Here is a 20741-nt window from a genome sequence, read left to right as displayed (position 1 = left end):
GTAAAGCTGTTTAATTAATAAAGATTATTCTCTTGCTTCTCTGATTGGATGTTGGGAGGGAAACGCAATGAGAGTCAGGCCCATCTACTTGTGATGTGGTATTAGGAGGTGTGGGGGAGCTGCCTCACTCTCATGGTCAGAAGCACCGAGTGGGCCTTAGAAGAAGGTCTGGGTTCTGGCCTTGAGCTGTGATTGCCATGTAGTACCCCCTTCCTGCCTGACTTTTTGGACTGGAGCACTGGAAGGAACCAGCAAGGCTATAGATCACTGTGAGTGAGGGGTCATGGCTACCACCCCAGTCCCTGGCAAATGCCCAGCCTGTGTAGGATCTCCCCTGAACACAGCATGAAAATGACCCCTCTTCCTCCTTGGCTCACTGGACCCAATGGTAGGCCTCTTCGCCTCCTTAAAATACCTGATTTTCCGGGTGGAGGGGTTAAGGGAGAAACAGAGATAAGTCTGATCCCATCGGGGGCCCGGGGCACTTGATGTCTGCAATAAAGGGCGAGGCATTCACACAGGAAGGAGCCACCAGCGGCGTGAGTTCTGAGCTTCCTAAGGGGAGGGGGTCTTCGCTGGCCACCCGCCTCTTCCCAGTATTTTCTCCAACCCAGGACTTGTGCGGATGTTGGTATAGATTTCTGTCCACCTCGTTGCTCACCCTGCCCTTAGCTCTTTGGAGCCTGCCTGGTGGGTTTGGAAAAGGCTCTGTTGTTCCTTTGGAACTAGAAGGCTGAGGGCTGGGGCGGGGGGAGGGTGGTGGGGACACAGGGCCTCTCTACAGCCCGGGGTCTCCGGTTCAATGCCATGCTCTTCCACGTGGTTGTCCCTGCCTTGTTTCCAGCCTTCTGTCCCCACGATAAACAGGCTGTCCCAGAGGCTGACCCTGCCTGCTCAGCCTGGCCCATGCTTCGGAGCACACTACCTCAGCAATTTGTTTCTGCTGGGAATATGCACTATTGACAAGTGCTGATGCTGGGTCCAGGGGCTCGCCTTGAATGGGAGGGGAACTCCTGTGGCTGGACACGGTTTGGTTTTCTTACTGCTCTTGAGGCCCTGCAACTAGTACTGTGCTCCGGGGTCTGTGGTGCCTCTGAGAGCGGCCACTGTACTGTTTACTTGAGAACAGGTCAGTCTGAGAAACAGGGTAGAGATTCCTGTGCACTGACCTACGTCCAATGGCCCCGCGGAGGGGACCGCCACCAAAGGGCATGGGCTGTGTTTGCTGAGAAAGGCACACCTCATGCCGATTCTCTCAAAAGCTGCTGTTCAGAATATCATTCCCAATGGGGAAAAACTGAGAGCTTTTCCCCTAAGGTCAGGAGCAGGACAGGGATGCTCACTCTCACCACTGCTGTTCAACATAGTGTTAGAAGTCCTAGCCTCTGCAATCAGACAACAAAAAGAAATAAAGGGCATTCAAATTGGCAAAGAAGAAGTCAAACTCTCACTCTACAGATGACATGACACTTTACGTGGAAAACCCAAAAGCCTCTACCCCAAAATTGCTAGTACTCATATAGGAATTCAGCAACGTGGCCGGATATAAAATCAATGCACAGAAATCAGTCACATTTCTATACACTAACAATGAGACAGAAGTAAGAGAAATTAAGGAATTGATCCCATTTATAATTGCACCAAAAACCATAAGATACCTAGGAATAAATCTAATCAAAGAGGTAAAGGATCTGTACTCAGAAAACTACAGAACACTTATGAAAGAAATTGAGGAAGACACAAAGAAATGGAAAAACATTCCATTGGAAGAACAACTATTGCTAAAATGTCTATGCTACCCAGAGCAATCTACACATTCAATGCAATCCTTATCAAAGTATCATCAACTTTTTTCACAGAGCTGGAACAAATAATCCTAAAATTGGTATGGAACCAGAAAAGACCCCAAATAGCTACAGGAATGTTGAAAAAGAAAACCAAAGCTGGCGGCATCACAATGCCGGACTCCAAGCTCTATTACAAAGCTTTCATCATCAAGACAGTATGGTACTGGCACAAAAACAGACACATATAGATCAATGGAACAGAATAGAGAACCCAGAAGTAGACCCTCGACTCTGTGGTCAACTATCTTTGACAAAGCAGGAAAGAATATCCAATGGGAAAAGGAGGGTCTCTTCAACAAATGGTATTGGGGAAATTGGACTGCCACAGGCAGAAGAATGAAACTGGACCATTCCCTTACACCATACACAAAGATAAACTCAAAATGGATGAAAGACCTAAATGTGAGAGAGGAATCCATCAAAATCCTAGAGGAGAATGCAGGCAGCAACCTCTTTGACCTCAGCCACAACAACTTCTTACTAGACATGTCTCCAAAGGCAAGGGAAACAAGAGTAAAAATGAAGTATTGGGACTTCATCAAGATAAAAAGCTTTTGCACAGCAAAGGAAACAGTCCACAAAACCAAAAGACAACCGACAGAATGGGAGAAAATATTTGTAAATGTTTTATCCGATAAAGGGCTAGTATCCAAGATCTATAAAGAACTTCTCAAACTCATTCAAAGAACAAAAAATCCAGTCAAGAAATGGGCAGAAGACACGAACAGACTTTTCTTCAAAGAAGACGTCCAAATGGCCAACAGATACATGAAAAAATGTTCCACATCACTCGGCATCAGGGAAATCCAAATCAAAACCTCAATGAGATAACCACCTCACACCAGTCAGAATGGCTAAAATTAACAAGTCAGAAAACGAGAGATGTTGGCGAGGATGCAGAGAAAGGGGAATCCTCCTATACTGTTGGTGGGAATGCAAGCTGGTGCAACCACTCTGGAAAACAGTATGGAGGTTCCTCAAACAGTTGAAAATAGAGCTACCATACGATCCAGCAACTGCACTACTGGGTATTTACCCCAAAGATACAAATGTAGTGATCCGAAGGGGCACATGCACCCCAATGTTTATAGCAGCAATGTCCACAATAGCCAAACTATGGAAAGAGCCCAGATGTCCATCGATGGATGAATGGATAAAGAAAATTATCCATTTTCTGGATAATTTTCACACACACACACACACACACACACACACACACACACACACAATGGAATATTACTCAGCCATCAGAAAGGATGAAATCTTACCATTTACATCGATGTGGATGGAACTGGAGGGTATTATGCTGAGCAAAATATGTCAATCAGAGAATAACAATTTCATATGGTTTCACTCGTATGAGGAACACAAGAAACAACGCAGAGAATCATAGGGGAAGGGAGGGAAAGATGGAATGGGAAGAAATCAGAGAGGGAGACAAACTATAAGAGACTCTTAACTATGGGAAAGAAACTGAGGGCTGCTGGGGGGGAGGGGACGGGGGATGGGGTAACTGGGTGACGGGCATTAAGGAGGGCACGTGATGTCATGAGCACTGGGTGTTATACACAACTGATGAATTACTGAACACTACATCTGAAACTAAGGATGTACTATATGTTGGCTAATTGAATTTAAATAACAAAGAAAAGAAAAGAAAAAAAAAAAGCTGCTGCTCATTCTGGAAATGCTCCCTTTATCCTCAGGGGCCCAGGCAAGGCAGCAGTCCTACAATGACCCTCCCAATCTCGCCCATTTTGCTCGGCAGTCTACCAATTGTATTAAGGAGCTAGAATGCCCCAGATATAATTAAAAGTAAGTTATTCCGGTCTAAACAATGAATAAAATATATTTTCCATGCTGCCTCAATGTCATTTGATTTGTTTTTCTGCCTAGTAATAGACAAAACTAGCAATTTACCAATCAGTCTTGTAGCTCTTACTGTAAATTAACTGGGTTCAATTGAAAGCCAAAGGATTGATTTTAAGTGGGAGACACTTAAGGCCTGTAGGCTAATACCCGTGCTGACTTAAATGAGCAGACCCTGAGAGAAGCTCATTACCTGTGCATCAACAGTCAGGCCGCACTCAGGGAAACACAGACATCCTCTGGAGAAGGTGAAGATCTGTTTTGCAGGCAGTGACTGGGTACAAAAGAATTCGGGGCAGCCAGACACTTGTCACTTGCGGTTTATAGATTCTTGCGTGTGTCATCAGGCCTCTTAGTATTTTGGTTTTCTTTCCCCAGAACAGTGGCAAATATTGCCCTATAATGATTAGTGCTAGGTACCCACAGATATCGCTGGTCTCCTTATTCTGGGGGCCCGCTTCCAAAACCACTGCTGTACGGTCAAGATAAGCTTTAAAACATACATTTTGGGATGATTCCTTCAATCATGTATTTTTCCTTCACATGCCAGATGCAGAAAAAAAAAGTGTTTTAACCAAAGATTGTTTAAAAATTGTTTAAAAACCAGCTGGCTGCTTTTACCAATTTGAATCTACGAAAGACATTTCTAGTTGATTTAAATTGACTAGAATTTTCATTTTGATCTGTTTAATAGTAGAAAGTTATATTTCTCAAACAGCTTCAAAAATATAAAGCCTCCTTTAAGAAAAGCCACAAATTCTGATGTTTGATCCTCAATAAATGACTTTCTCTTTCTAAAGACTCCAATGAGTAATTCTTTGCGAAAGAAGCATTCCAAGTTGTCCCTAAGGATGTTTTGCACAAGAAAACATGTATTATTTAGTTTTTCTTCTGCAGCACTAACGGTAATGTTACCATCAGTCCCCAGTTAGCTCACGGTGACCTCGAACACCCTGCGGAGGACACCTGTTCAGTAGCTCTGGCGTTAACCTGAGGCAGCGAGCAGAGCTTTTGCGGTACTTCAGCACCTTTCCGTCACACTCGTGTGTTCCTTCTGAGCACAGCGAGATAAACTGGGATTTGCTGTGGCAAGATCTATGGTAGCAGCTAGGGAAGTCATTAGTCACTTGCTCTTCTGTGCAGAGATTTGCAGGTGGAAAGTAGGAAGGAAGAAGAGAAGTCAGCCTCTCCAGATGTTCTCAGGAAGTCAGGGGCAAGTTCACTAAGCCAAAGGTGACCAGTTGGACACACCAACTGCAAAGGTCCCATGGCATCAAGGTCTATATCTATCAGCTCTCTTGTCACCAGCCATGTCTCCATGAAGACCCTGGCCAGGGCCACAGTTGGAGCTCTTTACCAAATGGCCACCCAGGACCGAGAGTGGCGCCAACAGCAGGAACTCTGGGTCAGACCCCTGGAGCTAGGCTGCTTCTTCAACCTTGTGTTCTACTCATCCAGGATGGAACTTCTGCAAACCACTATGGTTTGGCTGACTCTAGCTATTGTGCCTCCAGTCCTCTTTATCTTGTAAGGTCTTCGCTGACCTTCTGGCTTTGAGTTGAAAGGGTCCTCAGAGATCATCTCTGGCCAACTTCCCACTCGATGACCAACTCTCTCTCTGAAGCCAAGTGGTGGTCTGGCCTCAGCTTGCACAGCACCAGGGACTGGAGCTCAGCCCTGAGCAGCAGACCACTCCACTGGTACAGAGGGTTCTTCCCATATGGGGGGACATGGTGGCCTTTGTGTAATTCTACTTGTCCTGGCTATGGCTTCTGGAGGTTCCCAGAATAGATACAGTCTTGTTCACGTGAGGTGCCCTGCCTGAACTAGTGCCCTCTCCAGGATTTGTCTTCTCCAGATGATTTATTCAGTTTGTCCCCCATGTGGATAGGTGTTCAGACCCCTCGCCCTCCTGGCTGTCCTGCTGCGCTGAAAGTGTGTGCTTCGAGGGGCTATCATGTGACCATTGTGACCCGGTCTGCCCATGGCAGAGCTTAATGGGTTTTCCCTTCCCTTGTTCTAATTTCTGTGCATCTCAACACAACGCATGGTCCCCAGTTCCTCTGGCAACCACAGCTCACTGTTAGTCTATACTGAGCTTTGAAGCTGATCTCAACTCTTAACTCTGCCTAATTCAGCCTGTTCTTAACCTAGGTCTCTCTAATCTGAGAAATCAAGTGATTTTTTTGAACCAAAGGGAGGATTTTATATTTTATTTTAACAATTTCCCATGAAACCAGCCTGGCCAGGTTATTTTGAATCTCAGTGCTGTTTTCCACCTTTGCAGCCCCTCCCACCTCTGCAAATTCACCAAGAGTGTCTTTGGTTTTTCAATATCATCAAGAGCACACCACAGCATCACGACTAAGACAGTGGATTCTGCCGTCAGATTGTTTAGTTTTAGATCTTGGTGCTCATGTTGTCTAGCTTGGTGTGATCTTAGGCAAGGCACTTCTTGTGCCTCAGTTTCCTTCTCTGGAAAGTGGGATTTGTCTCTGATAATGATCATTCCTCAATTGTTTCAGTCAATTATTGCTGTAGAGTGAACCACCCCCAAAACTTAGTGGCTTAAAAAACTGATTTTTTTTTTCATTATTTCTCATGATTCCATGGCCCGGAGTGCAGGCAGGACACCGCTGGCAGTCCCACCCTGCACCCGCCCCCCGCACCCCACCCCCAGCACAGTCAACGGTCACCCCCTCAGCTGTCTGCAGCTGATGGTTGGGACAGGCTAGAAGGTCCATGGAGGCCTCACTCGTCTGTCTGGGCCCTGTGGTTTCTCTCCTCCTCGTGTTTCCTCATCATTGTGTGGCCAACTCAAGCATCCTCATAGGACACAGCAGCTTTCCAGAGCAAAAGCATAAACTGCCTGGAGTCTCGGGGGCCCGAACCTGGCACTTGCCCAGCATCACTTCTGTCTCATCAGGGACAGAGGAGGGGAACTAGATTCCAGTTCCTGTTGGGAGGAGCAGTGGACGCTGAGGGAGGGAGTACAGGAACGGGTGGTGGCTGTCCTTCGAGACGATCTTATCACATACCTTGTACAGTTGCTGTGAGCATGACAGCAAGTTAAAAAGGAAGCTCTTAGAACTATACCTGGTTCATAAGGCATATAAGTGTTTGCTTTTATGTGGATTCAAACCCACGGAGTAAGGCACAGCCAAGATCAGGGCCATGGTCCATGCCGCGGGACTCCTCTTACTTGACTGAGCTGGGTGGCTTGCTGGTACAGTTCCACCCAGGAGAGAAGATCACCGCTAGGGGATTACCTACATGTTGAATCTCACTGTCAGGGTAGTCCTATAAGGTAGGCATGGCTATTCTCATCTCACACCGAGGAACGGAGGCTCAGAGAGGGAAATCCCTTCTCTGGTTACTCGCTAGAAAGCAGTGAAGCCAAACTCCAAAAATCTGTCCTTCTTCCCTATCACGTGGGATTCTGTAAAACGGCTTGCTGGGGTCCAGACACTGGGTGCCCATAGCAGTCCTGACACCCACTGGCCTGGACTCCTAATTGAAGAAGGCAGTGTGGACCATGTGCATGCTTGCTCTCAGAGAGCCTTGCTGATTTGGGTGGTCCTCACTTTCTGGATCTGTCACTTGCTTTTCACATTTCATTTTAGAAGCCTTCTTCTTCTTTTTTTTTAGAAGCCTTCTCCTTTTTTTTTATTATGTTATGTTAATCACCATACATTACATCATTAGTTTTTGATGTAGTGTTCCATGATTCATTGTTTGAGCATAACACCCAGTGCTCCATGCAGAACGTGCCCTCTTTAATACCCATCACCAGGCTAACCCATTCTCCCACCCCTCTCCCCTCTAGAACCCTCAGTTTGTTTTTCACCCCGATGTTTATAGCATTTTAGAAGCCTTCTTAACACTTTTTGGAGCTCTTCTATTTTAGATCCCTCTTGAAGGATTGGACAAATCTTGTCTCTGAGGGTTTGGGCAGCATTGACACCACCACCACCAACTTTCATCGTCTGACCCTTGGTGCAGCCAGGGCCCAGAACACCACACCAAAAGTGGGAGCAAGGGGGGCAGGGCTTCAGTGATCTCCCTCGCATCTGCAGCTCATAGGTGGTATAAATGGGATTTGAACTCAGGCTCTCTGGTTCCAAATATGGAAAATTATAGTACACAAGCTTCCACTCCACCGTGGGAAGCATCACTTTCTCTATTTGTACGATGGAAATGAATTGTACCTGCCCTGGTAGGGTTGCTGGGAGGCTCAAAGGAAATCATGAATGTTTATTCAACAAGTGTTTACTGAGTTTCTACTTTGTGTCAGGCACTGTTCTGCACAAGGAGGACTGGTTATAAACAAAACAGACAAAATTCTGAACTTGATGAGCTTACATTCTAATAGGGGAAGGCCGTTCTATAAGCTCCTTGCCAAGTATCAGGCATTTTCCAAAAACGATGAAATATTTTCTTACTGAGGATCCAACACAAGGCTCGTGCAGAATTCACTCATTCATTCAGTTCCTTCCTTCCTTCCCTCCTTCCTTCCTTCCTTCCTTCCTTCCTTCCTTCCTTCCTTCCTGTATTCATGTAAGCATCAGATATTACCGAGCATTAGTTACGTGCTTGGCCCTGTGCTGGGTGGTGGGAAAAGAGAAGGGATGAGATCAACTGAAGCCCCCCTGAATGAAGCTGACAGTCCAGAACGGAGAAGAGACATTCAGCTGAGGAAGTGTTATAAAACCACAGCAATGCAACAACAGCATCCTCAGCATCCTCATCTTTGGGGCTGGGCTGAGCAACAGCCGACAACCTACGAAGGATGCTCAGTTAGTGTGCGCCAAATCAACTCCAGCTGAGTCAGATTTACAAGGTCTAGACTCGGAAGGAGTGTCTGAGGCACGGGCTGCCCCGTGACTTGCTGTGAGCACAGGATGGGCTCTGACCAGCCTTGACAGCATCTTGATTATGCCCCCAGACAGGGCTGAGATAAGGGCTGTGGTGGGCAGAGTCTGACATAGGCAAGGTTGAGAGGTTCTGTGGGCAGACATTAAGCAGCCCTGCAAAGAGCTGCCCCCTAGCTGACCCGCTGTACATCTGTGACTTCAGGCACTATGGTAGCCTACCTGTTAACCTAGGCTGACGCCAGCCCCCACTTCCCTCATCCGAAAAATCCAGGCACCTTCTCCAGGGGCAAAGACCCGAGGGACCAGCTCATGACAGCACCGCTTTCCCTGTGCTGTACACGTTTGGTACGCAGTGGCAGAGGGCAGGAGTGCCTGGCTGCATGCTGGCACATTCCCTGGGACCTTCAAGCTCTAGGGTCAGATGGCCTCTCTTCCCTCCCCAGAGGTTTCTTCTTTAAGATTTCTGGCTTCTGACTGTCCAGGGTTAATGTTCGCTCCTAGAAGTATATCTGCTTTCCCATCCATCTTGTCTTTCTTTCTGCCAATACCAAGATTTTACTCGAAATTAAATCAAACGTTAAATCAATCTCCTCTCCCATGGCCCAGCTTCTCATCACTTATTCTCCTGGAAAAACAAACAAACAAACAAAAACAAACCCAGCTGTTCTCCAACAGGGATTTTTAAATCATCCCTGCGAAAGCCTGCGGCTGCATCAGCTTCCTGGGGTATAGATCAGAGACGCTGCCACTCGAGGCTGCGGGCGGCACCTGCCATGCTTTCTCCTCTGCAGCCGCCAAGCCTCCTCATCCCCTTGCTCTGGGCACCATGGTTTTCTAGGCCACACCAGATGTCAGGACAAGAGCTGCATCTGAATGGTGTTTTGGCCTCCAGCCTGGCCTCCCTCCCAACCCCTGCCTGTGCTGCCGTTGGATGACTTCCCTCTCAGAGCTCTGAGGGCCAAGTCTGAGCCCCCAAACCTTCAGAGCCCCCTAACACCATTGACAGAATAAGGACCCAGCCTCCTGGATGCAGCACCCAAGCCCCTCCACATCCACCTTCTGGTATCCTGTCTGTGGTTGGTGTTCCTGCCAATACAATGAGCCTCATACTTGGTCTTCAAAGACTCTGGGCTCCCTCCTTGGGCATGAGCTGCCAGACACACAGGCCCCCCAGGTTTACTTTAAGTGCATTTTCTGAGCACCTCCAATGTGCCACGGCCAGCTATGCAGAGACCAGCTGGGCTCAGAGGCTCTGTCTGGAAGAGGGAGCCCTCTGACCCCTCGGCTCATCCACCTTCTGGGGCTCTGTCCCTGTCACATTCCCTCTCTGGCTTGAGTTTTTCTTTTTCTTGTTTAAATTAAGAAAATTTTAAGGTATGGATTTAAATGAATACAGTCTCACTGTAAGAAATTAAAAGAATACAGATAAGTCTCAAGTGTCTGGGTCACCCCGTTACTCTCCATGCCCTCCTTGCAGCTCATATTCTGAAAGCTCCCAAATAAATTATTTCAGTTTTATTTCACTCGCTTTTCCAGTTAAGGTCCTATCTCAACACAGCTGAACGAATCACATTGTGCCACAAGGTGGGGTTTAAGACAGCAATTCTTTCCCATCTACGGGGTCCAGATCTCAGCCTCCAGTTTCGGCTCTTTCCCACGGGGCATCTTTCTTTCTTTCCTTATGTTCATTTCTAAATAATATGCTTACGTGACCATGTCTTGAATGAAAATTCTAAGCATTACTGATGGAATTCCCAGCACGGAAGGCAGAGACTTCGCTTTATTTATGCCCCCACTCCAGGTGGCTTCCAGCAGGTCCACAGTGACAGTGGTTCTGTGGGTCAGCGCTCAGGGCTTCCACGCCCCTGCCGGAAGTTTAAGCTAAATGAAGCCCCTCCATGAGGATTCCTTTCTTCCCTCTTTCTAGAACTCCTCCCATTCAGACATTGGGTTACCTCTTCTCTTTTCCTCTCCGTTTTCCCTCTCTTCTTTCTGGGAGATTGTGTCACGTTTTTCGTCCAACCCTTCCCTTGGGTTTTTGTTTCTGGCATTTTATTTCTGGGTTCTGGGAACTGGTTTTTTTCTCTGACTGTCCATTTTAATAGTCTGTCCTGAGGATGTTGCAGATAGTTTTATATAAACGTTTTATTCCCCAAGGCGCCTGGGCGGCTCCGTTGGTTAGGCAGCTGATTTCAGCTCAGGTTGTGATCTTGGGGTCCTGAGATGGAGCCCCAGGTCCGTGCTCAGTGGGGAGCCTGCTTCTCCCTCTGCCCCTCCCCCACTCGTGCTCTTTCTCTTTCAAGTGAATAAATAAAATCTTTAAAAAAAAAAAGAGTTTTCCCCCTGCATGGTTTTCATTGCCTCCAACTTGTTTTTTTTTCTTTCTTTCCTACGTGCACGTCTGTCCTTCACATGAGACTCTTTCCTGAAATGTGTAGTGACCCCAAGCACTTTGCCCCTACTTAGGAGTGGTTCTGTAAACAGTGATGGGAAAGCTATATGAGGGGCGGCACAGAACTGTCTACACGGCAGGCAAACAGAGAGAGATGGGCTGGGGTTGCCTCACTGGGGAAGCCCGGCTGTCGGTATATTTTGTTTTTTTCTTCTCAGCCTGTTAGATTCTTCAGTGAAAGTTCTTCATTTCCTTCCTGAGGGCTCTTCCTGACTGCTGGGGCCTGGGAGCCACCTGTGGGATGGAGACGGGGAGGGCCGAGTAACTGGAGCCCGTCACCCTGGGTCTTGCCCTCCTGTTCTGGAGATGGTGCTCCCGCCCACGGCGGGGCAGGTGTCCTCAGCCTGGAGTGCCTCTCTCCCAGCCCTCCTGGAGAACCAACTCCAGGATTACACCAGAGAGGGAGGACGGTCAGGCTCGACATGAGGTTGTTCAGAAGATCTGGGACCTCGCTGCTTTTCAAGCTGACCTTCCACCAGTTCTCCTGGTTTTGGCTCCTGTTTTGCCCTCATTTCCAGAGTTAAGTGGTCTTGCCAATTCCTGAACCTTTGGTGGGAGGTGAGGGGTGTTGCTTTGCAAAGCAGACAGATTTCTGTGCTCTCCCAGTGCTGGCTTAGAATTGAGCTCCCTGGGGTCTGCTGAGTCAGCTACCTCTTGCCCATCTGTTTTCTAGCATCCAGAGTGCTGTGATGGTGGCTGTCTCCTGTCCCTTCCAACTAGCTGTGTTCACACCTTCAAAAGCACCTGTCAGTGCTCTTTACTGGAGTTGTGGGTTTTTTTTTTTTTTAAAGATTCATTCATATGAGAGAGAGAGAGAGCGAGACAGAGAGAGAACGAGCAGGTGAGGGGGAGAGGGAGAAGCAGACTCCCCAAGGGGCTCGATCCCAGGACCCTGGGACCATGACCTGAGCTGAAGGCAGGCACTTAACTGACTGAACCACACAGGCGCCCCTGGAGTTGTGGGGTTTTTAAATCTGTCATCTTTAACTAGAAGTTTACATTTAACTTTTGATTTCTTTATTAATTTAGGAGGTATTATAAAGTGTGTGTTTTTTAAAATTTGAGAGAGAGAGAGAGCACACGCCCATGTGCCTGACGGGGGGGGGGCAGAGGGAGAGGGAGAGAGACTCTCTAGTAGACGCCCCCTGAGCACAGAGCCCAATGCGGGGCTCTACTCGCGACCCTGAGATCCTGAGTCCTGAGTTGGGCCACAATCAAGAGTTGGAAGCTTAACCAGTTGAGCCACCCAGGCGCCCCATGAAGTATATGTTTCATTTCCGCATGTATAGAACTTCTCTTTTGCACACACACCTTCACTCACTATCGTTTTGTTCTTAATTTATAAGTCTTTCTTTTGCACTATAGCCAGTGAATGTGTCTCTATAGTGTCAGTTTTTTTTAAAGATTTTATTTATTTGGAAGAGAGAGACACAGTGAGAGAGGGAACACAAGCAGGGAGAGTGGGAGATGGAGAAGCAGGCTCCCCGCTGAGCAGGGAGCCCGATGCGGGATTCGATGCCAGGACCCTGGGATCACGACCCGAGCCAAAGGCAGACGCCCAGCCAACTGAGCCACCCAGGCGCCCCTCTATAATTTCACTTTTTGAAAAAAATGGAGGACAATGAGTATTGTTTTTCTTTGTTTATGTATTCTTCAAAGCTATGTCACTAAGAGCATAAACATTCGCAGCTGCTGTATTTTCTCAGTATGTTATTTGTATTATTATGAAATATTTCTCTTTGTTCCCTTTTGTTCTTATCACCTTGAGTTCTATTATTTCTGCTTTTGATGTTGCTAAATCTGCTCTCTTTTTGCTTGCTTGCTGCCTTATCTTTTCTCCATTGTTCTGTTTTTTAACCTTTCTGTGTTTTGTTTTGTTCTTTTTTAAAGCCAATCTTCCACTGTCTTTTAAGATTCAGGTGAATATGACCAAGTCCCATTTGTTATGATGACGGCAATGGTTGTACCTATTCCTTGCCATCCCATTTGCTTATTTTTTTCTTTTCTATTTACCTTCCCCTCTTGTTTTTTTCCTTCCTCCCATTTTCTGCCCACTTGTTGAATTGATCGCATTTAATTTGTTACATTCTTTTTCCATCCTATGTTTTGAAAGTCATACTTTCCATTTCTATTCAAAGCCCAGAGACCCACAAGTGCAGGACCTGGATGTCAGATCACTAGACTAAAAGTGAGTCCTCGAACTACAGAAATGCACCGGGTTGCTCAACAAAGAGTGTGGCGGGAGGTTCCATGGCTCAAGAAACATTTCCAGCTGAAGTGAAAACCACTAAGATGCAAAAACCTGGAATCTTATCTTAGGGAATCCATAAAGTCTGTCTGCTGACAGGCACTGGGAAAAGCAGGAAGGACGGGGGCACATTTCCAGGTTCTGTTCTAAACACCTTTGCCTAGTCTTCCCATCCGACCTTGTGCAGTCGCTTTGCTTCCATCTCGAATTTTCCCAGTCTCTATGCTCTTATGTTCTCTGCTCGTCTTTCTACTAGTTAGAAGGGGGCAGGGGAAGCGATAGGGCTTTGAGAGAGAATAAGAATATGGGCTGAGAGTCATCCCCATCATGGGTTATGTGCTCTGGGCAGCATCAAGGGTAGCTGGACGCCCCTGCTCTCCACAATTATGTCTGCTAGACAGATGACAGGCTGTCTATCAGAACGGTGCTTACTGCCTGGGCCCTTCTGTCACTGTAAACAGTGAGCAGGGCACATTTTTCCAGGAACCAGATATTGAGAATTAGTCCATTACATGTAGTTCATGCAATTAAGTGGAAATGTGTGGGCTATTTTGCCAGCAGGCATGCGGGTTTGAGATCATACTGTAGAAGCTAAATGAGTCCAATTTAACCAACAGTCTCCTTTTGATTGGGAACCTGTGCAACAGGGTTACCATCAGGTTTTGTCGGGGAGGGGGAATTATGGGAGGAAGTGTCCCAAGAGGATTTGGAGGCATCAGCCAGGCCCAGAGAGGCCAAAACAGGGGTGCTGGGCATGATGCTGGCATCTTTTGGGAGACACTGGGGCCTTTTAGAGATCCAATGGCTCTCTGGCAATGAATGCCCTGGTTTAGTTTGGATTGGGCCCCAGGCTCCTCCCGTGCCCAGGCTGATGACTGGGGGTATGGATGCCACCATTTTGTTAGCTGTTTCCACCAGAACCCACTGAAGTCTGGAAAAGATGGTGGGTGAGGGAGAGGAGTGTCCAGTTTAGGAAATCCAGGAGACAGAGCTTCCTCATGGAGCTGCATCTGATGGGCAAGGGCCAGCTCCGGCTCGCCATAAGGAATGTGTGGGGAAGCCTGGGGCAGGGGTCCACCACATGGCCTAGGCCAACTCAGTGTGTTCCTTTTGTCCACTGGGCTCGCCCAGCATCAACACACTGTTCTCCCAGGAGATGGTGCCATGGGCTGGGCCAGGAGGGGATGATGGTAGGGGCCACAGACAGGGCCCCAAGAGGGTGGGGACCCTGGCAACTTTCCCAGTCATCAGAGTGATATAACACTAACAGGTCAGGCAGGAAAGCTAAGAGATCATTGAAGGGCCAAGGCGGGTCTTCAACACAAGAAGTAAAGGCCAGAAGGAAAATGGTGGTGGGCAAGCCAGAAATGTGGTGCCCAATCTGGAGAGTGGGCTCAGTGGTAGGGCCGGGGAGGCAGGGAGCAAGGCAAAGGCAGGGCTGAGGAAGCATGAGGGTACCCACCCATGGGCTAGGATTTGCAATCAGATCTGTATATGGTCTATAATCTGACCCTTAGCACATTTCTGTGACCTAGGGAATAATGTCTCCAGTTAGTAGTGATAAAACCAAAAGTAAAACAAAAGTAAGTGACTTGTCCCAAGTCATAAAGCTAGCATGCTAGACCTCATTCAGATCAAATGCAGATCTGCCTGACTCCAAAATTTCTATTTGTTCTACTCGACCTCTCTGGGGTCGTTTCCCTTCCTTATGCAACCGGGGAAGCTGGACAAGATCAGGGTTTCTTAAGCTATAGTTCAGATCCAGCTTCGTGATTTGTGTCCAACCCACTTCTCCTCTGTACTAGCATTCATGGAAAAGTTTTCCTTAAAGAATCTCACACTTGTTATTTATTTATTTTTTATTGTGGTAAAATCTACATAATGTATAACTTACTGTTTTAACCATTTTTAAGTGTGAGGCCTGCTGGGACGTGCACAGGGGCACTAAGTACCTCCACATTGCTGTGCAACACTTTTTGATTTTTTTAAAAAAGATTTATTTATTTATTTTAGAGAGAGACAGAGAGAGAGAGCATGCAAGCTTGGCGAGGGGCAGAGGGAGAGAGAGAATCCTGAAGCAGACTCCCCACTGAGCATGGAGACTGACACGGGGCTCGATCCCATGACCCCGAGATCATGACCTGAGCTGAAATCAAGAGCCAGATGCTTAACTGACTGAGCTACCCGGGCACCCCAACGCTTTTTGATTTTTAACTCAGATACATTTTAGAAGGGAAGACGTGATATCACTGTCATGGATGGAGACCAGTATCACTTTTCACAAACAGAAGTTAACCGTTAGAATAATAGCGAAGACAGAACGTTATGCACTATTACCACTGAAGGCTCGGGAGTGAGGCCTGCTCCTTCCCACCCCCATCTCCATTTTTAAGGGAGGGTCCCAAATACTGGAGATGGTTAAACAGATGCTAGCACCCAACTGATGCTTCCCCTTGACATATTCAGAAAAATTGAGAGGGGCGGGAAGGTCATCCATCCCCCTACTGTGATGGCCACGTGATCTCAGGCTGTGCCCAGGTCCCTCCTCCCACCTTGCCCATCACTGAGCAACCTCTTTGCCCCCCAGGCCCCAGCTCTACACTGGGAGGCCTGCTGAGACGTGCACAGGCTCCCACCCACCTAACCCCAGACCAGGCGGATCTTCCAGTACTGGCGGAACACGGAAGCAGCCACTGAAAAGCAGAGGCATTGGACACGGGGGCTCCACGGTAAGCCAGATTTCAGTTTGAGGTTAGAATTGTCTTGGGTACCCATGTCCTTGGACAGTGGAAGTAACAGGGATGTTACCAAGAGGCTGAAAAGAACCTAGGGAAGACTTGCTTTCCTAAGCTGTGCAAGATGCTCTCTACCAACATTCTATGGAGACACGTTCATTACTCGAGCTGTGGATTTGCTTCAGTAAAACAAGCTAGGATGCCTGGAACATGGGGGCTGAGAATAAAAACCACTTTGGAAATCCTGATGAGGTGCCACTTGTGAGTGAAGTCAGTGGCTTGGGGGATTGAGGAGCAGAGGCCCAGACAGGAGGATCTCTCTGCCTTCTCCCCTCTCCTGGGCATGGTTAGCCCCCCTTGGGCCCTGCCATGATGGCCCAGGACACAAGACGTATGTCTCTTACCTGGGGCTTGGTCTCGTCTTTGTCCTTGTAGTAGAAAAGCTGATCCCCACGCAGCACAAACCAGCGCTGCTGCCAGTTCTTCATGATGCTCCTCTGCTTCTTCAGCCAGCCCTCCTTCAGCACGGGGCCCAGCTGGCGGCGGCAGGGCAGCCGCCCCGGGCTGCGGCTCTGTTCCCCCATCACCAGGCTTTTGGAGCGGGCTGGAAGCCAAAAACACACACAGTGAGTATGAAGGATGCGTGACCCCCCCGTTCTGGCATCCCCTCTACCCTGTGGCCAGGGCATGGGAGCCTAGGCCAGCAGGACATGATGGTGCTTGGCATACGCCCCCTGCATTCCAAGGGGCATGGGCTGGAACACCTCAGCAGCAGCAGCAGCTGCCTAGGGGTATCCACCTGGGCCAGGGGCACAGCCTGCCCATCTGGTTAGCTTATGCTATGTCTCTAGCTTCCTAGGTTCTTCATTTCCCCCGGTTTGTTCATCCATCCATGCATCCGTGCATGCATGCGCACATCCATCCACCCACCCACCAATGCATGCATCTATCCACAAATCCATTCATCCATCCATCCATCCATCCATCCATCCATCCATCCATCCATCATCTTTCCATTTGTTCAATAGTTCATCCATGTACTCATTCAGCAGCTATTTATTGAGTTACCCATATGTGTCAGCACTGTTCTAGGTGCAAGGGATAAAGCAGTGAAATAAGGAATAGATAAAAATCTGGGTCTTCCTGGAGCTCACATTCCACCAGCGTTTCTGTCACTCAGGCCCCGAGGGAGCTGGCCCCATCAGTCCCCCTCCCTGGTTTCTGCACGGCACCCTTCTCTGGAGGCATCAGACTTGAACATCATTGCCCAGAACCCCAAAAGCTACCCTGTTGCTTCACTGGGATCATCTTGGCAGAATGGGCCTAGACAGCGGGGCCTCTGATTCAGCTGCTGGTTGTAACTTGTTATGGCTCCCTGGCCGGGCAAAGGGGCCATCTCTCCAACCTCAGCGTCTCGGAGTGCCCACCAGCCCTTCTGCCCGGCAGGCTTCCTCTGCTCCCCACTTGACACCACTGACCGGCACCCTGCCGGGACTGGTACTGCCCTTCACAACAGGTCCCCTACTGACCCTCCTCTAGCCCACCACCTCCCCCCTCTCCTCTGTCTCAGGAAAAGCTCCTCTCCCCTCCCTGGCCAGTATCAAGCATACTGTGGCAGCAGTAGCCAGGAGGAGCCATCCTGGACTTATGAAGGACAGTTCTTCTAAATGTAATCACACGTGTAATTCTTAGCCCATGGAGCCTAACCTCTGACTGGAACGCATGTTCCCTGTGACCCACAGTTCTGGCGTTGTACCATTCTGTGTGTGTGTGCGTGTGTGTGAGCTCCTCCCATTATACCAGTGACTGCTGAGTTCCCTAAGCCTGGCCTACCCCCTGCCCATGCTGTCCCACTAACATGGACCTTTCTTCCATCCCTTTCTCACTCAACTCCTGGCTTTGGATGCTTGGTGAGCTCCAGCTCAGATACTTCTTCTGCAGAAACTTCCTTCTGAATCTCCTTCAGAGAGTCATCCCCTCCCCTACCAGGACATGTGACCTTGGCTTGCCATTATCTGGGGCTGCCTTTCTGCCCCAGCAGACCGAGGTGCATGGCAGGGAGGACATGATGTCTTACCCAGTTCTACATGTGTGGCCCTCACCACATGCTGCTCAGGGAATGGATGTAAGTCATGCTTGTCAAACATGATGGGCTACTTGGGCCCACCCTAATTAGTAGGTATGTCTGTGTCTTACCATGGCATTAAATGTGCCATGACACTCAACTGCTCACCGAGGAGATCATATAGTTTGGTGGTCCCCAGCTTTGCCTCGAGTGACATATGGCCTGGGATCCAATCCTGAATTGGCCACTTTTACAGGAGCAAAAAATAAGGAGGCCATCCCATGGGCCCTGCTCTAGAAGGGGTCAGCTCACCGACAGCAGGGGGATTAAGGGGAGACATCATCCTCTCTGCCACTCTGAGCTTCTGTGATAGCCCAGACTACGTCAGTCCGCACCTTCTCCACCTTGATTCCCCGCTGCCCTCCCTCGGCTGTGGTGAGGCAGTGCTCAATGTTTCAGCCTTGTCTTGTCTGTGCTTCTGCCCAGAGAGCAAGCAGCCTGTTTCCAGGCTCACCCTAATGCACAGAAGAGGGACTGTCGATCCCTGAGGGCAGAGGGTCTTTCTCAGAGACTAAAGGGAAGGCAAATCAGAGAAGGCAGGTGGTACGACTCGGCTCCTCCTTCCAGGGAAGTGGCCCACCTCTGAAGCCCTGCGCCAAGGGCTGAGCTTCACTTGCTCTTGAACTCACGGGCTGCTCCCTACCTTTGCTCCCCACCTTTCTGCGGGTCCTGGGCCCCATAAGTACCAATGTGTACTAGATTAAACTCTACTTCCCTCCTTTATTTCTGTGGCTGTTTACTATTCCTGTGAGTTACCTAAAGATTCCCTCATCACTGGGTATTTGGAGTCCTTCCAATGTTAGTGATTTAATTAAAGAGACAATGGGGTCCAGCTGAAGAAATACAGGATCATGGCCAGCTCTGTGAATTGTCTGTGCCTCAGTGGGCTGATAGGCAAGCTGGGAGCATGGGGGAGGGTGATACCTGACCCTCCAGAGTGAGCTGCGGGAGGAGAGATGGCCACGTCTGGCAGAGTGCACGGATGGCATGGATGTGGTGCCCCGTCACTGGTTACCATGGCAGTGAGGATCCTGCTAATGGAAATGGTGCAGTGGGTGTCTCCATGCAGAACTGTTTTCTGGAGATGGGTTCTCAGGGCGGGCTCACGGGACAGAAGGCATGGACTTTTCTACAGCTTTTAGCTGGTTAGGTGCCATTACACCCTTCCTTCTAAAAATGGCGTGTGGATATATTACAACACACAAAATTATACCAGTGTAGCACTTGCTTCATAGCCATCAATATGAAATGTCATAATTTGAACATTCCTACTCAATAATTTAGTAGTATGAAATGACACTTAGTTACTGTCTTAGCTCACCCTGTTACCAGGGTACTTATCAGGGGGACATCTTTGCATCAGCTCCACTCCCTGTATAAAGCTTCTGCTCGCTCTCTTTGCTCACTTAACCGATTGGAAGAGCTGGCTGGGGGTGGGGGAGCAGCTGGGGTCCTCGTAGGTCTCCTGGTCACCTAGGCCCCCTTCTCCTCTCGAATGAGCCTTAGTAATTCTCTAGAAGTGTCCCTGCAGCCCTAGAAAAGCTGCCCTTCCATTTCCAGGTGCCCAGAGAACCACGCCTGGGGTCTGCGCTGCGCTCCGCCTCGGCTCTGCACCTCAGCTGTTCTGCAGGAAGAAACCCTTGGGCGGAGCTGCTGGCAGACAGCTGGGGGCCTGTGCCTGACACGACCCCACAGCATCGGGAAGGACCTCTCAGCTCCCAGGGCTGTACCTGCCCCTCCATCTCTCGTCCCATCTCAAGCTGTACAGGGCCTGCAGCAGGGCTGGATTCACCAGACACTGACTGATCCCGTTCCAGGGCCCAGGGCTGTATGGGGCCCTAGGGGCTTGGGCACTCGGGTTACCCCAACCCCAGTATTCTGGTGGAGTCTGACAGAGGACTGAGGTGGGAGAGGGGACAGGTGTGTCCCCTGCTTCTTCCCTGGGTCTCAGTTTCTTCATCTCTAAAATTCCTTTAATAGGTTGAGGATCAATGGTAAAATGAAGTCAACGGTGCTAGGATTTTGTTTTTTTAATTACTTGAGATTTCTAACATGAGCCTTGACGGAACCTGGGCCCCTGTGGGTGAAGAATTTGGCTCAGGCCTCCTGTCTATTTGCATATTCTCCTTTTCCTCTTCTTAGGGAATCTGTAAAGGCTGTGTAGGACCTTCCACCCTTCTAAAGACCCTCTGGGGTCTCTAGTGGGGAATCTGGCTTTACAAAATGTTCTAGTGCCACATCTCTCGTTCTGTCTATTGTCTTCTACTACAACAGGGCCTGAAAGGGTCTCATTTGACAAGAGCATAGCTCCGGTAGGACCCAGAATACACCTGCCCTGCCTTCCATACCCCCTATAATGTCTTGAACAGGGCCAGCACATAGTAGGAGCTCAATAAAAATTCAGTGGCTCGGAGCAAGATGGCGGAGGAGTAGGAGACCTAGATTTTGTCTGGTCTCAGGAATTCAGCTGAATAGGGATCAAACCATTCTGAACACCTACGAACTCAACAGGAGATCGAACAGGAGAGTAGCAACAACTCTCTGAACAGAGAAGCGACCACTTACTGGAAGGTAGGGCGTGCGGAGAAGTG

The 20741-nt window shown here is 48.7% G+C and overlaps 1 protein-coding gene across 6 annotated transcripts in view; it reads right to left on the bottom strand.

Annotated features, from left to right (window-relative positions):
- Positions 1-20741, bottom strand: part of ARHGAP22 (Rho GTPase activating protein 22) — a 173851-nt gene that overhangs the window by 98364 nt on the left and 54746 nt on the right. For all 6 annotated transcript variants that reach the window (XM_028098519.2, XM_088020053.1, XM_088020052.1 and 3 more), the window contains one exon: positions 16430-16629. In XM_028098519.2, the coding sequence (XP_027954320.2) occupies positions 16430-16629 (200 nt within the window). The remainder of the gene's footprint in view (positions 1-16429; positions 16630-20741) is intronic.

The sequence above is a fragment of the Eumetopias jubatus genome, unplaced genomic scaffold (genome assembly GCF_037043125.1).
Source record: "Eumetopias jubatus isolate StellerSeaLion01/CBP00866 unplaced genomic scaffold, mEumJub1_p1.0 scaffold_17, whole genome shotgun sequence".
NCBI lineage: Eukaryota > Metazoa > Chordata > Mammalia > Carnivora > Otariidae > Eumetopias > Eumetopias jubatus.
This window is presented reverse-complemented; position numbering and strand designations above follow the sequence as displayed.